The 14,783-nt window shown below is 41.6% G+C and overlaps 1 protein-coding gene across 1 annotated transcript in view; it reads left to right on the top strand.

Annotated features, from left to right (window-relative positions):
* Nucleotides 1-14,783, top strand: part of gigyf2 (GRB10 interacting GYF protein 2) — a 127,385-nt gene that overhangs the window by 65,766 nt on the left and 46,836 nt on the right. The window contains exons 11-14 of the mRNA XM_070884054.1: nt 8,266-8,407; nt 9,686-9,850; nt 11,811-11,971; nt 12,383-12,569. Of these exons, the coding sequence (XP_070740155.1) occupies nt 8,266-8,407; nt 9,686-9,850; nt 11,811-11,971; nt 12,383-12,569 (655 nt within the window). The remainder of the gene's footprint in view (nt 1-8,265; nt 8,408-9,685; nt 9,851-11,810; nt 11,972-12,382; nt 12,570-14,783) is intronic.

Raw genomic sequence — 14,783 nt, 5'->3', positions numbered from 1 at the left:
CACTTTATATGATGGAGTTTTGCAGAATGGTAGGTAACCTTATTCAGGCCACTTGTTTAGATATCTATATTTTGTAATTGTTATGGTGTTGGCTTCTATCTAAAGCAGTGGTGATTGAAACCTCTGCATCTCAGCACTGGATCCAAATCATGACCGCGCAAATGAAGATGAAAATTACTTCCGGGTAATTGAATTCTCAAGTAAAATCAGCAGGGCAGTCTTGCGTAAGTGGGTATAGTTAAATACCATGATTTGGTGCAAATTCAGAAGGATGATACAAATGCCTGTTCCTAAAACAAAATAGAAATAGTGTGATAGTGTACTAAAAATATATCCCAATGAGAAGGAAAGACTCGAGGGATAACCATCCGTGGCTAACTAAGGAAATAAGGGGATGGTATCAAATTGAAAACAAGGGCATACAACGTGGCCAAGACTAGTGGGAGGCCAGAGGATTGGGAAACTTTTAAAAACCAGCAAAGAACGACTAAAAAAAATGAGGTGGAAGATAGATTATCAAAGTAAATTAACATGAAATATAAAAACAGATAGTAAGAGTTTCTACAGGTACATAAAAAGGAAAAGAGTGGCTAAAGTAAATGTTGGTCCCCTAGAGGATGAGACTGGGGAATTAATATTGGAGAACAGGGAAATGGCAGAGACTTTGAACAAATATTTTGTATCGGTCTTCACAGTAGAAGACACTAAAAACATCCCAATAGTGGATAAGCAAGGGGCTATAGGGAGGGAGGAACTTAATATAACCACTATCACTAATAAAGTAGTACTCGGTAAAATAATGGGACTAAAGGCGGACAAGTCCCCTGGACCTGAGGCTGTCATGCTAGGGTCTTAAAAGAAATGGCTGCAGAGATAGTGGATGCATTGGTTGTAATCTACCAAAATTCCCTGGATTTTGGGGAGGTCGTAGCGGATTGGAAAACCGCAAATGTAACGCCCCTATTTAAAAAAGGAGGCAGACAGAAAGCAGGAAGCTATAGACCAGTTAGCCTAAAATCTGTCATTGGGAAAATACTGGAGTCCATTATTAAGGAAGCAGTAGCAGGTAATGCCATTGAATGTCAAAGGGAGGTGGTTAGACTCACTCTGTTGGAGATAGTCATTGCCTGGCACTTGTGTGGCTTGAATGTTACTTGCCTCTTATTGGCCTAAGCCTGGATGTTGTTCAGGTCTTGCTGCATGTGGGTACGGACTGCTTCATTGTCTGAAGAATTACAAATGGAAGTGAACACTGCAATCATCGGCATACATCCCCACTCTGATCTTACGATGGAGGGAAGGTTATTGATGAAGCAGCTGAAGATAGTTGGGCCTAGGACACTGCCCTGAGGAACTCCTGCAGCGATGTCTTGGGGCTGAGATAATTGGCCTCCCATAACCACAACCATCTTGCTTTGTGCTAGGTATGACTCCAGCCAGTGGAGAGTTTTCCCCCTGATTCCCATTGACTTCACTTTTACTAGGGCTCCTTGGTGCCACACTTTCTGCAAAATGGCTGCCAACATTGCCCTGGTAATAACTCCGCAGCGTAATTTAGCTGCATAAAGCATTTTATTACATTTCTTGAGATGTAGTCAGATGTTACATACATTCTAGTTCTTTCAAGTCATTCTTTTAATTGTTATTTTAAGTTTTCAAAAATACATTGCTGTGTAAGCGAACACAACAGCTTACTTTTCAAATAAATGAAGGATGTGTTTTTAGTGAGACTTTGCGGAAAATAGTTTTTTTTCCCTTCCTCCCCAATGTTTTTATTACCATCTATGGCATTGAGATAGGATAACAGTCCTTCAGTTGGCTGGAAAGTAAGTGAGCAATTGCTCCCATTTTACATGTGATTTGCTTTGTTTCAGTATCCTGCTCTACGAAGGGGTGAATTATTCTGTTGAACCTCTAAACAAAAATCGCTCAACTGAAGTATCCAATACTTCACAAAATACACATTAATTGATGTAAATGTGGGTTAATTTAGAAAATTGTCCTATAGCCTTTGATGGTAGAGTGGCTAATTTTTAGTTTATTCATGGGATTTGGGTGATGCTGACAAAGCTGCATTTTCGACCTATTTCTTCCTCCTCTCAAGATGGTGAGCTACCTTGTTTGGGTGCTGTAGTCCTATGGGAATTCCAGGATTTTGGTACAGCTCAAGAAGAAATGTGAATATATGTTCAAGCCATAATGGTGTGTGATTTGGTAGGGAGTTTAGAGGTGATGGATTTTCCATTATATTGCTCCTCTCTTGCTCAGTGATGGAAGTCATAGAGGTGAACAGTGCTGTTGAAATAAGTTTGATGAGTTGCTGCACTGTGTCCTGTAGATAGTACCTACTGCAGCAGCAATAATGGAGATGGTGGATATTGAGTCCAGTGGCAGGTGCATCGATCAAGCAAACTGCTAAATCTTGATAGTATGAAGTTACCATTAATTGCCAGAGCAGAGTCGGGAGGCCGACAAGAGGCCAGCATGGTGCGTGGAGAGGCGGCAGTCGGCGAGAGGCGGGAGCAGAGTCGGGAGGCCTACAAGAGGCCAGTGTAGTTCGGCGAGAGGCGGGAGCAGAGTCGGGAGGCCTACAAGAGGCCAGCGTAGTTCGGCGAGAGGCGGTAGCGGAGTCGGGAGGCCTACAAGAGGCCAGCGTAGTTCGGCGAGAGGCGGGAGCAGAGTCGGGAGGCCTACAAGAGGCCAGCGTAGTTCGGCGAGAGGCGGGAGCAGAGTCGGGAGGCCTACAAGAGGCCAGCGTAGTTCGGCGAGAGGCGGTTGCGGAGTCGGGAGGCCTACAAGAGGCCAGCGTGGTGCGTGGAGAGGCGGCAGTCGGCGAGAGGCGGGAGCGGAGTCGGGAGGCCTACAAGAGGCCAGCGTGGTGCGTGGAGAGGCGTGCTTGTGCAGCTCGAGCCGGGAGAAAAAGCAAAAAAAGAAATCAAAAGGTAACATCACAGCCAAAGGGGTAAGTGATTGGTGAGTAGCTTTTCTTTATATTTTTTATATCATTAAGTAACCTGTTAACATTGTTGTCACCAAACTAAGGGTTAAATCATGGCAGGAGAGCTCGGTCACGTGATATGCTCCTCCTGTACCATGTGGGAACTCGGACACTTCCGGTGTCCCTGACGACTACGTGTGCGGGAAGTGTATCCGTCTCCAGCTCCTGATGGACCGCGTTGCGGAATTGGAGCTGAGGGTGGATTCACTCTGGAGCATCCACGATGCTGAGAATGACGTGAGCAGCACGTGTAGCGAGTTGGTCTTACCGCAGGTGAAGGGTCCACAGCCAGCTAGGGAATGGAAGAGCAGTGCAAGGAAGGTAGTGCAGAGGTCCCCTGCGGTCATCCCCCTGCAAAACAGATACACTGCTTTGAGTACTGTTGAGGGGGATGACTCATCAGGGGAGGGCGGCAGCAGCAGCCAAGTTCATGGCACCGTGGCTGGCTCTGTTGCACAGGAGGGCAGGAAAAAGAGTGGGAGAGCGATAGTGATGGGTGATTCAATTGTAAGGGGAATAGATAGGCGTTTCTGCGGCCGCAACCGAGATTCCAGGATGGTATGTTGCCTCTCTGGTGCAAGGGTCAATGATGTCTCGGAGCGGGTGCAGGACATTCTGAAAAGGGAGGGTGAACAGCCAGTTGTGGTGCACAATGGTACCAACGATATAGATTTAAAAAAATGGATGAGGTCCTATGAGACGAATTTAAGGAGCTAGGAGCTAAATTAAAAAGTAGTAATCTCGGGATTGCTACCAGTGCCAAGTGCTAGTCAGAGTATGAATTGCAGGATAGCGCAGATGAATACGTGGCTTGAGCAGTGGTGCAGCAGGGAGGGATTCAAATTCCTGGGGCATTGGAACCGGTTCTGGGGGAGGTGGGACCAGTACAAACCGGACGGTCTGCACCTGGGCAGGACCGGAACCAATGTCCTAGGGGAGTGTTTGCTAGTGCTGTTGGGGAGGAGTTAAGCTAATATGGCAGGGGGATGGGAATCAATGCAGGGAGACAGAGGGAAACAAAATGGAGACAGAAGCAAAAGACAGAAAGGAGATGAGTAAAAGTGGAGGGCAGAGAAACCCAAGGCAAAAAACAAAAAGGGCCACTGTACAGCAAAATTCTAAAGGGTCAAAGTGTAATAAAAAGGCAAGCCTGAAAGCTTGGTGCCTCAAGGCGAGGAGTATTCGGAACTCAGGAGAGGGCTCTCAGCTAGTTAGAGTGGGTGATAGCGCAGTTGAACAGGATCCCAAGAAAGAATGCAAAAGGCAGGAGGCAACAGAGCAGAGTAGCACTGGGGTAAGTGTAAACCACAAGGTGATAGGAAGGGACAATATGTATGAATATAAAGGAGTCAAAACTAAAAATCATGGTTTAAAAACTAGTATTAAAACACTCTACCTAAACGCACACAGCATTCGAAATAAAGTAAATGAGTTGACAGCACAAATCAGTGCAAATGGGTATGATTTGGTGGCCATTACAGAAACGTGGTTGCAGGGTGGCCAAGACTGGGAATTAAACATGGGTATCTGACAATTCGGAAGGATAGACAAGAGGAGAAAGAAGGTGGGATAGCTCTGTTAATAAAGGTTGATATCAAGGCAGTTGTGAGAGATGATATTGGCTCTAATGAACAATGTTGAATCATTAGAGATAGTAAGGGGAAAAAGTCACTGGTGGGCGTAGTTTATAGGCCCCCAAATAATAACTTCACGGTGGGGCGGATAATAATCAAGGGAATAATGGAGGCATGTGAAAAAGGAACGGCAGTAATCATGGGGGATTTTAACCTACATATCGATTGGTCAAATCAAATCGCACTGGGTAGCCTGGAGGAGGAATTCATAGAATGCACACGGGATTGTTTCTTAGAACAGTATGTTACAGAACCTACAAGAGAGCAAGCTATCTTAGATCTGGTCCTGTGTAATGAGATAGGAATAATAAACGATCTCCTAGTAAAAGATCCTCTCGGAATGAGTGATCACAGTATGGTTGAATTTGTAATACAGATTGAGGGTAAGGAAGTAGTGTCTCAAACGAGCGTACAATGCTTAAACAAAGGGGACTACAGTGGGATGAGGGCAGAGTTGGCTAAAGTAAACTGGTAACACAGACTAAACGGTGGCACAATTGAGGAACAGTGGAGGACTTTTAAGGAGCTCTTTCATTCATAGTGCTCAACAAAAATATATTCCAGTGAAAAAGAAGGGCGGTAAGAGAAGGGATAACCAGCCGTGGATAACCAAGGAAATAAAGAAGAGTATCAAATTAAAAACCAATGCATATAAGGTGGCCAAGGTTAATGGGAAACTAGAAGATTGGGAAAATTTTAAACGACAGCAAAGAATGACTAAGAAAGCAATAAAGAAAGGAAAGATAGATTACGAAAGTAAACTTGCGCAAAACATAAAAACAGATAGTAAAAGCTTTTACCGATTATATAAAACGGAAGAGAGTGACTAAAGTAAATGTTGGTCCCTGAGAAGATGAGAAAGGGGATTTAATAATGGGAAATGTGGAAATGGCTGAGACCTTAAACAATTATTTTGCTTTGGTCTTCACAGTGGAAGACACACAAACCATGCCAAAAATTGCTGGTCACGGGAATGTGGGAAGCGAGGACCTTGAGACAATCACTATCACTAGGGAGGCAGTGCTGGACAGGCTAATGGGACTCAAGGTAGACAAGTCCCCTGGTCCTGATGAAATGCATCCCAGGGTATTAAAAGAGATGGCGGAAGTTATAGCAGATGCATTCGTTATAATCTACCAAAATTCTCTGGACTCTGGGGAGGTACCAGCGGATTGGAGAGCAGCTAATGTAACGCCTCTGTTTAGAAAGGGAGGCAGACAAAAGGCAGGTAACTATAGGCCGGTTAGTTTAACATCTGTAGTGGGGAAAATGCTTAAAGCTATCATTAAAGAAGAAATAGTGATATATCTAGATAGGAATAGTGCAATCAAGCAGACGCAACATGGATTCATGTTTAACTCATTTACTGGAATTCTTTGAGGATATAATGAGCATGGTGGATAAAGGTGTACCGATGGATGTGGTGTATTTAGATTTCCAAAAGGCATTCGATAAGGTGCCACACAAAAGGTTACTGCAGAAGATAAAGGTACGCGGAGTCAGAGGAAATGTATTAGCATGGATAGAGAATTGGCTGGCAAACAGAAAGCAGAGAGTTGGGATAAATGGGTCCTTTTCAGGTTGGAAATCGGTGGTTAGTGGTGTGCCACAGGGATCGGTGCTGGGACCACAACTGTTTACAATATACATAGATGACCTGGAAGAGGGGACAGAGTGTAGTGTAACAAAATTTGCAGATGACACAAAGATTAGTGGGAAAGCGGGTTGTGTAGAGGACACAGAGAGGCTGCAAAGGGATTTAGATAGGTTAAGTGAATGGGCTAAGGTTTGGCAGATGGAATACAATGTCGGAAAATGTGAGGTCATCCATCTTGGAAAACAAAACAGTAAAAGGGACTATTATTTGAATGGGGAGAAATTACAACATGCTGCAGTGCAGAGGGACCTGGGGGTCCTTGTGCATGAAAATTTTTTTTCGTTGCCAATCTTTCCAATTCTTTGTCAAATCACAAACGCCAGAGGTCACCTTGCACACATCAAGGATCACTCTGCGCCAGTGCTCTTAGCCAAAAGGCCTAGAGCCACTGCACCGTTCCTGGAAGTACTGCAATACCAGGTTCATGCCATGGAGGTGGATGGGTCAGGCCCCCCACACACCTCCGTGGAGGTGGATGGGTCAATCCACCCCACCCACCTCCTATTGAATCCCAAAAAGTTAGTTTGCAGGTGCAGCAGGTAATCAGGAAGGCGAATGGAATGTTGGCCTTCATTGCGAGAGGGATGGCGTACAAAAGCAGGGAGGTCCTGCTGCAACTGTACAGGGTGTTGGTGAGGACGCACCTGGAGTACTGCGTGCAGTTTTGGTCACCTTACTTAAGGAAGGATGTACTGGCTTTGGAGGAGGTACAGAGACGATTCACTAGGCTGATTCCGGAGATGAGGGGGTTACCTTATGATGATAGATTGAGTAGACTGCGTCTTTACTCGTTGGAGTTCAGAAGGATGAGGGATGATCTTATAGAAACATTCAAAATAATGAAAGGGATAGACAAGATAGAGGCAGAGAGGTTGTTTCCACTGGTCGCGAAGACAAGAACTCGGGGGCACAGCCTCAAAATACGGGGGAACCAATTTAAAACCGAGCCGAGAAGGAATTTCTTTTCCCAGAATCTGTGGAATTCTCTGCCCAAGGAAGCAGTTGAGGCTAGCTCGTTGAATGTATTCAAATCACAGATAGATAGATTTTTAACCAATAAGGGAATTAAGGGTTGTGGGGAGCGGGCGGGTAAGTGGAGCTGAGTCCACGGCCAGATCAGCCATGATCTTTTTGAATGGCGGAGCAGGCTCGAGGGGCTAGATGGCCTACTCCTGTTCCTAATTCTTATGTTCTTATGTAACTTAATGTGAATTGATTCCACCATAAATTTCAACTTGTGCAGACCTGAATATTTGAATTTTTATTCATTCTGGGGATGTGGCATCACTGACAATGCTGACATTTATTGCCCATCCCCAGTTGCTGGTTAAGTGGTAGTGGGCCATCTTCTTGAACTGCTGATAACAGTTTGATATGTGAGTGGCTTGCTAGGCCAGAGGGCAGTTAAGAGTCAGCCACATTGGTGTGGGGCTAAAGTTGCATTGGGCAAACTGGCTTAGGACGGCAGGTTTTGTTTCCTAAAGGGCATTAGTGAACCAGTTCGGTTTTTTCAACAGTCTGTTGGTCAAGGAATAAAAGCTGGATAGGACACTGGGAGAACTATACTGCTTTTGTTTTAATAGTGCAATGGAATTTTTTACGTCTACCTGAGGGGGCAGACGTGACCTCAGTGTAACATCTCATCTGAAGAATGACACTCCCAACGATGCAGAACTTCCTCTGCACTAGAAAATCAACCTAGATTATGTGCCCAACACTCGTAGGGCTTGATCCCACAACGTTCTGACTGAGAAAAGAGTACTGCCACTGAGCCAAAGCTGACACTTAAAGCAAGAATATTCATGCCAGAGGAATTGTATAATCTGCATTTTTGAATCGTTGTACTGTGCAATATAATTTTGCCAAAGTTTAAATTTCTTGCACTAATGATTAAATAAAGTATTTTAATTGTTATAGAAGGTACTTGACTGCACATCTTATTATTTTCATTTTTTTTTTTTGATGCTGTTTTGTAGAAAGCTCCCAAGGAGCCTATTCCAGAGGAACAGGAATTGGATTTTAAGCAGATGGAGGATGGAGAGGAGAGATCAAATTCAGATGACAGCGAAAAAGAAGCAAAGGAGCCTGACAAGAAAACCAAGAAAGAGGCTGATGAAGGTATATTATCAGTCATACTTCACCTAAAAGTTTTTGAAATTATGAATGCAAATTTCTCTAACTCATTTGAGCTCCAGGATTTTATCTGACACAACAATGATTTTTTTGACCAGGTATATCTCTAGTTTTTGGCAGGTATAACCATTAATAACTAAGGGAACTGTAATATCTTCAGTAGAGTGGTAGGACATGGCTTATTCTCCTCAGTTACCCACAAGTTTTTTTCATTTCAATTTTTTTCTTGACAATTGTCCCTGCCACATTTTCTCCTTTCTTTGTGCTTCTTCATAGAATCATAGAAATTTACAGCACGGAAGGAGGCCATTTCGTCCCATTGTGTCCATGCCGGCCAACAAAGAGCTATCCAGCTAATCCCACTTTTCAGCTCCTGGTCCGCAGCCCTGTAGGTTATGGCACTTCAAGTGCACATCCAAGTTCTTTTTAAATGTGATGAGAGTTTCTGCCTCTACCATCCTTTCAGGCAGTGAGTTCCAGACCCCCACCACCCTCTCGGTGAAAACATTTCCCCTCAAATCCCCTCAAAACCCTCTACTAATTACTTTAAATCTACGCCTCCTGGTAAGACCCCTCTGCTAAGGGAAATAGGTAAGTCCTATCCACTCTATCTAGGCCCCTCAATTTTATACACCTCAGTAAGGTCTCCCTCAGCCACCTCTGTTCCAAAGAAAACAAACACAGCCTATCCAATCTTTCCTCATAGCTAATATTCTCCATCCAGGCAACATCCTCGTAAATCTCTGTACCCTTTCTAGTGCAGTCACATCTTTCTTGCTGGGTGCACAGGTGCCCTCGCCCAAGTGACCTTTGCATTGCAACTGAGGCTGATTCTATCCTTAACCAACATCTACACATGCACACTTCCAGTAGGGTGCTGAGGCCAATTTCAACTCACCTGGAGCCTTCCAGATCTGTATGTCCAAGTAACTCGCTGAATAAGTTTTCTGATCCATTGGAGGAACCTATGATTTGATCTCAAATTGTACTGCAATGTGGAGGCATCTGACTACTGTGTTCCCTTTCCCTAGTGAAAGAAGGAAATATTCAAATCCATTCCTCAGTTGGCCTAATTCAGCTCCCAAAAGCTGGGTAAAAGGTGATATTGGGGAGACCTTAAGTAAGTCATCTTCAGAGAGTATATAGCATAGGAAGCTGAAAGAGGGAAGAAGAACCCTGAATATTTTTTTTAATTACTTGCTGAATTTAGACTAATATTGTTCATTACTTGCTGTGGGTTGATCAGTATTTATGATATTATAGAAACAAATAAAACAGAAGAGTCCAAAGACGTTTCCTGTACAACTGCATCCCCTCCTCCAGAGCCTCAGATACCAATGGTTCCCAGCGTGCACAAAAAAGAAGAAATCAAACCAGAAAAAACTGACAAAACTGAGGATGCACAACAAAGTAGATCTACCAGTGAAGGTATGAATGTATGTACAATACATAACTGTACCAAAGCTATGAAGCATCAGAACAGAGGTAAAGCATGGTCTTCATCCTGGTATTCTGACCTTTAATGAGAGCACCACTACAATAGGAGAGAGTACTTTTAAATTAAACTATTCCCCCCTCCCCCCTCCCGTCTTCCCATAATTGTGAGAGAGCACCTCCCATTTCAAAAATGTTCATTATCTGGTATAAAAGTAGTGCAGTGGAGACCTACCATATCAGGACGAAAGCTGCTCTGAGCAGGTCCTTTTTTGAGCCAGCAACCCATAAAGCTGGGCAGTGATTGATATCATCGTGTCTTAAATTTAAAAACCTGGGATATAAAAAAATATATATATATTTTTGAAAATAATTTAATGCCATGGATATGCATTTTTTTTAGTTCTATACCGATCAGAAATCTGTGGTGGCTGTATCAAGGATTTGGATTTCAGCAATTTAAGGGTTTAGCAATGTACAGTCATAAAACAATTTGAAACTGGTTTGTTTTGCTCACATTTCTCAAGATTCTACACCTTCCCTAATTATAAGGTGGGCCATGTAAATTTTAACTTCATGGCAGCTGGTTTGATGGTTTTATGACGTGTTGTTTTGTTAGAGATGAAACAAAACAACTTTTTTTTCATTCTGCATCTCCCACATACCATGCTTTTCTTTTTTCATTCATTTCCCTGTTTAGTACTGTTTGCAGTCAAAAGATATGCACTGAAGTATAAGAATTGCTTTTGTTCCTACTAATTTCCCACTCCATTGTCCTAGATCCCATGGCATTTTATCATGGTTGAATATAAACAAAATACTTGTTTCTTATTGAGGTACTACAAATGGGGAGTTTGTGACTTTTTTTCTTTTCAGAAATTTGAACTGTTCTGTATATTGACTAATAGAGGAGAATTAAAAGAACTAATGGTGAATACTGTTTTTAATAAGAACACTTTTGTAACAAAAACAGTAAGTCTGTCTGGAATAATAATTGGTAGCAGTCGATTAGTTTGCCTATTGGTTGAGCATGAGATTATTTTACTTTATTAAAAAAAATGAATTGATATTTTATAATTCATGTTTTAACATAGTAATGTAATGCTATTGGATCTGCTCGAATAATGAGTCACTTCCAATAAGACATTATATTGGTCTCCAACATCTTGGTCATAAATACCCAACTTTTAGAAAGTTAAATGCATGTTGTGATCAACCTGTGGGATATCTTGTAACAACCTAAATGAAAAGTATATTTCCTAATCAAAAATGTAGGAAATTTTAATTTTACCTAGAATGGAGAAAGCAGAAAATTAAGTTTAAAAATGCCCTATTCACTGGGGCATGCAAGTAGGTGCAGCTTTATGGCATGTGTTTGTTGCCTAAATTGAACCATCTTGTACATACATCAGTTTAGATCTAATTTAAGGTAATTGGCAAAAGCGCTAGAGGTGAGAATATTTTTACACGAGTTATTTCGATTCGTAATGCGTTGCCTGAAAGGGTGATGGAATCAGATTCAGTAGTAACTTTCAAAAGGGAATCAGATAAATACTTGAAGGCGAGAAAATTGCAGGGCTATGGGGCAAGAGCAGGTGAGTGGGATTAATTGGATAACTCTGTCCAAGAGCCAGCACAGGCTGACGGGCTGAATGGCCTCTTTCTGTGCTTTAAGATTCTATGATTCTATCTTTGCTTATTTTATGATCCATATGCTTCAAGTTGAGAAAGGTGTATAGGTCAAATTATACATTCCCTTAGTTGCACTCTTGGTCTGTTAATTGCAGGTAGAGCTTTGAGGTGATTGTATTATTTGGTTGGACTTTGTCAAATGCATGCTATTTGTTATTTGAAAAGGTTTTGGGAAGAGTAGTAACATAAATTGTCTTGTTTGAGTTTAGTTGTTTTGGTCTTGCATCATTTATATATAAACTAGCTTGCTTTTGTGTTCCAGTGATGGATACCTCAGCCCCTTCTCAACGGAAATCTCCAGCTCCGTCTAGTAATAGCACTACTGCAACTCCAGTGTCTCCCTCATCTACAATCCGAACCGTTGCAAACCGGAGCATACCTCAGGACAATGATGATGATGAAGGGCTAAAACATCTTGAGCAGGTATGCAACAGTAATGGAAGCAATTAATTATGAAATGACTTGCTCTCTGTTCCCATAATCATACATAACTTGTATATTGTACATCCCATGTTGTGAATTCTGTTCATTTATTCAGTTTACAGTGCAAAAACATTGGGGAATGGTAGAAATGTATGATTTTTGCATATTGCTGCAACTTCTATAATGCATCTTATGTTACAGCTATGAGCCTCAAAGTTCCACCATGAAATACATAATTATCAATTGAAATGGAAAACCAAATGGTATATGTGAGCTTTTGGTGGAAGGTAGCGCAGGCAGCCAAATTTGAACAAGCAAAAATATGCATGCCCATTTAGGATTATGAAACTGAACTGTATCCTAGGAAAGGTCATTATTTTATATAATGAGAATAACATTTGTCCCATTCAGGAAGCTGAGAAGATGGTAGCATCTTTGCAGGATAATGCCTTAGATGACGAAAGACTGTCAACACAAATTCAGGAGCAACGGACTAAAGCTGCTACCTTGCCGTTGTCCCATGATGCTGCTATGAAGTGGTTTTATAAAGATCCACAAGGAGAAATACAAGGTATACACATTGAGAGGTTTGCAATCAGTCAGATTTAAGTATGACATAACTTGTATTGTCCTACTTGTATCGGAAGGTGTTTAAAAATGGCAACAAATAAATTTTGAGTCATTTGTAGCAGTTGGTCTTAAAAACATGATCCTAACACTTATTATTTCCATAAATTACGAGTTGCATATCTATATCATTGCAGTTATCTTCAGATGAAGTGGCAATAAAGGACACAGATAATTGCTGCAAACATGCAGACATAATTCAATGTCATTTTAAATTCATACATTCCGACATTTTTCTATTTCCATTATAAGTTACTATGTATGGAAAATGCCACTGTAAACCTCCCATTCTTTAATTACACCCTCATGCCAGTGGTGGTGCTGCTGCACCCCCACATATGCAGTTTCCATTATATAGCAATTTATAATGGAGAGTTGACAGGGGTGTGCGCAGACGCACAAATTTTAATATTTGTCGATCTTCTGTGGCATTACACATGGGGACTGAAGACCAAGTTTCGTGTTCAGCTGAAACATTTATAGGGTGGGGAATAATTGGACCAAAGTACGCTGATAATTCAATACCAATTCTGAAGTCATACATCCTGTCTTTTTTAATCTATTCCTATGTCAAAATTAAAATGGAAACTGCAGATGTAAACTTGCCAAGATGTGTAATTACACCATTCTGCCACTGGTGGATGAGCAATAGGAGTAGAGAGAAAGGATGAAGGGTGGGGAGTGAAGACAAGAAGATAGGTGTAGTAGGTTGAACGCGGATTGGAGGGAAGGGGCCAGCAATTATCCTTGCCTTTTATTTCAATCAATCCATCGTGATCTTGTTCTGAAGTTATTTGAAACCAAGTTCAGTTGTGAAAACAGTGGGAGGTGCACTGTCTTGTGAAAGAAGTTACTGCTGTTTTACAATAGCATTGTAAAATGCACACGCAACATTTGAATTAAATTTATTTAGTAGGACAAATAATGTTTTGGGCCTTACCATATGTGTTCATGATCAACTCAGCTAGCCTGCAAGAGTAAATTTAGTTCTTGTTTAGAAACGGCAAATCATTTCTCCTCCTCTCCTAGCAAGTGGAAAAAAAATTAGGGAAATATTTTGAGAATTGTGGGAGCTAATGACTGGATTATGCAATTAGAGTGATGAGATTAAATAGGCAGAACTCTTCCAAAGAAATTCAAAGTTTTGAGGTGGTCGGAAAGCATGAGCTAATGTACAGTAGTTGACATTGCAAGGATGTCAATATTGAAGGTGCAGTGGAGAAGAAGAATGTGTAAAGCTGCATGTTTTTAGCTTGGGGGAGAAGAAAGTTGAAAGAAATAATGGCCAACAATAGAGCAAAACCTGCTTAAGAGAATATGAAGTTTTAATATAAAAATCCTTCTATTATAACTCCTCATAATCTCCAAATCATTTAAAGTGAATTGTCTGTCCCTTAAAGTGAACCATGTTACCATCCATTGCCTCCCAACCGACTCTCCTAATCTACTGCTGTCCTTTGTATGGTAAATGAAACTGGTAAACTATCGTGGCAGAATTTAGTCAGAGCTAGTTTGCCTGGCATCCCAGTAGAACATGTGGCAGCAGAAGATTGGAAGAGCTGGTGGAACCTTACTATAACAATGGGGACAAATAGGAAAATCACTTAACTGAAATATCCAGGTTAATCAATCAGTCTTGTTGGCAAATGGTTGTTCATTTAAATTGGCTCTAACAAAATACACAAAACTGGTTGTGTCAAAAAAAGAGATTTGAGGCAAGAGAGAAATTACCTGTTGGATAACCAAGTTTTTCTTGTATCCATTCCAGGAGTGCAAGGGAGGTATCAAGGCTCCCCAGGTATGGGAGCAGAATTCAGGTATTGAACTTGAATTCCAATATTCCATGCCTCCAAATTATCAGATGGTATATATTACTATATTATTTTTCACAGCATACATTCCTGTTGAGGAATCTGAGGTTTTGGTATATGCTGGCTTTCAATTACACTGTAGTGTTAATGTGACAGTCATACCTTGGGTGTTGACCTGCCTCAAAAGTGCAAAATAAAAGGGGCAGTTGTGTCTTCACTGATGGGGAGGAGAGGTTTCTTTGCACCAGTAACAACATACACTAGCTGCAATAGCAGGATCATAAATCACACAAAGTAAGCTTTTCAAAAATCAACTGTGACAACCTACTGGGCTGTCATTTACATTGAGGATTGGGAACTGCAGCAGAAGAACT

The sequence above is a fragment of the Pristiophorus japonicus genome, chromosome 6 (genome assembly GCF_044704955.1).
Source record: "Pristiophorus japonicus isolate sPriJap1 chromosome 6, sPriJap1.hap1, whole genome shotgun sequence".
Classification (NCBI taxonomy): Eukaryota; Metazoa; Chordata; class Chondrichthyes; family Pristiophoridae; genus Pristiophorus; species Pristiophorus japonicus.
Note: the sequence above shows the minus strand (reverse complement) of the source record. Positions and strands in the feature narration are given on the sequence as shown.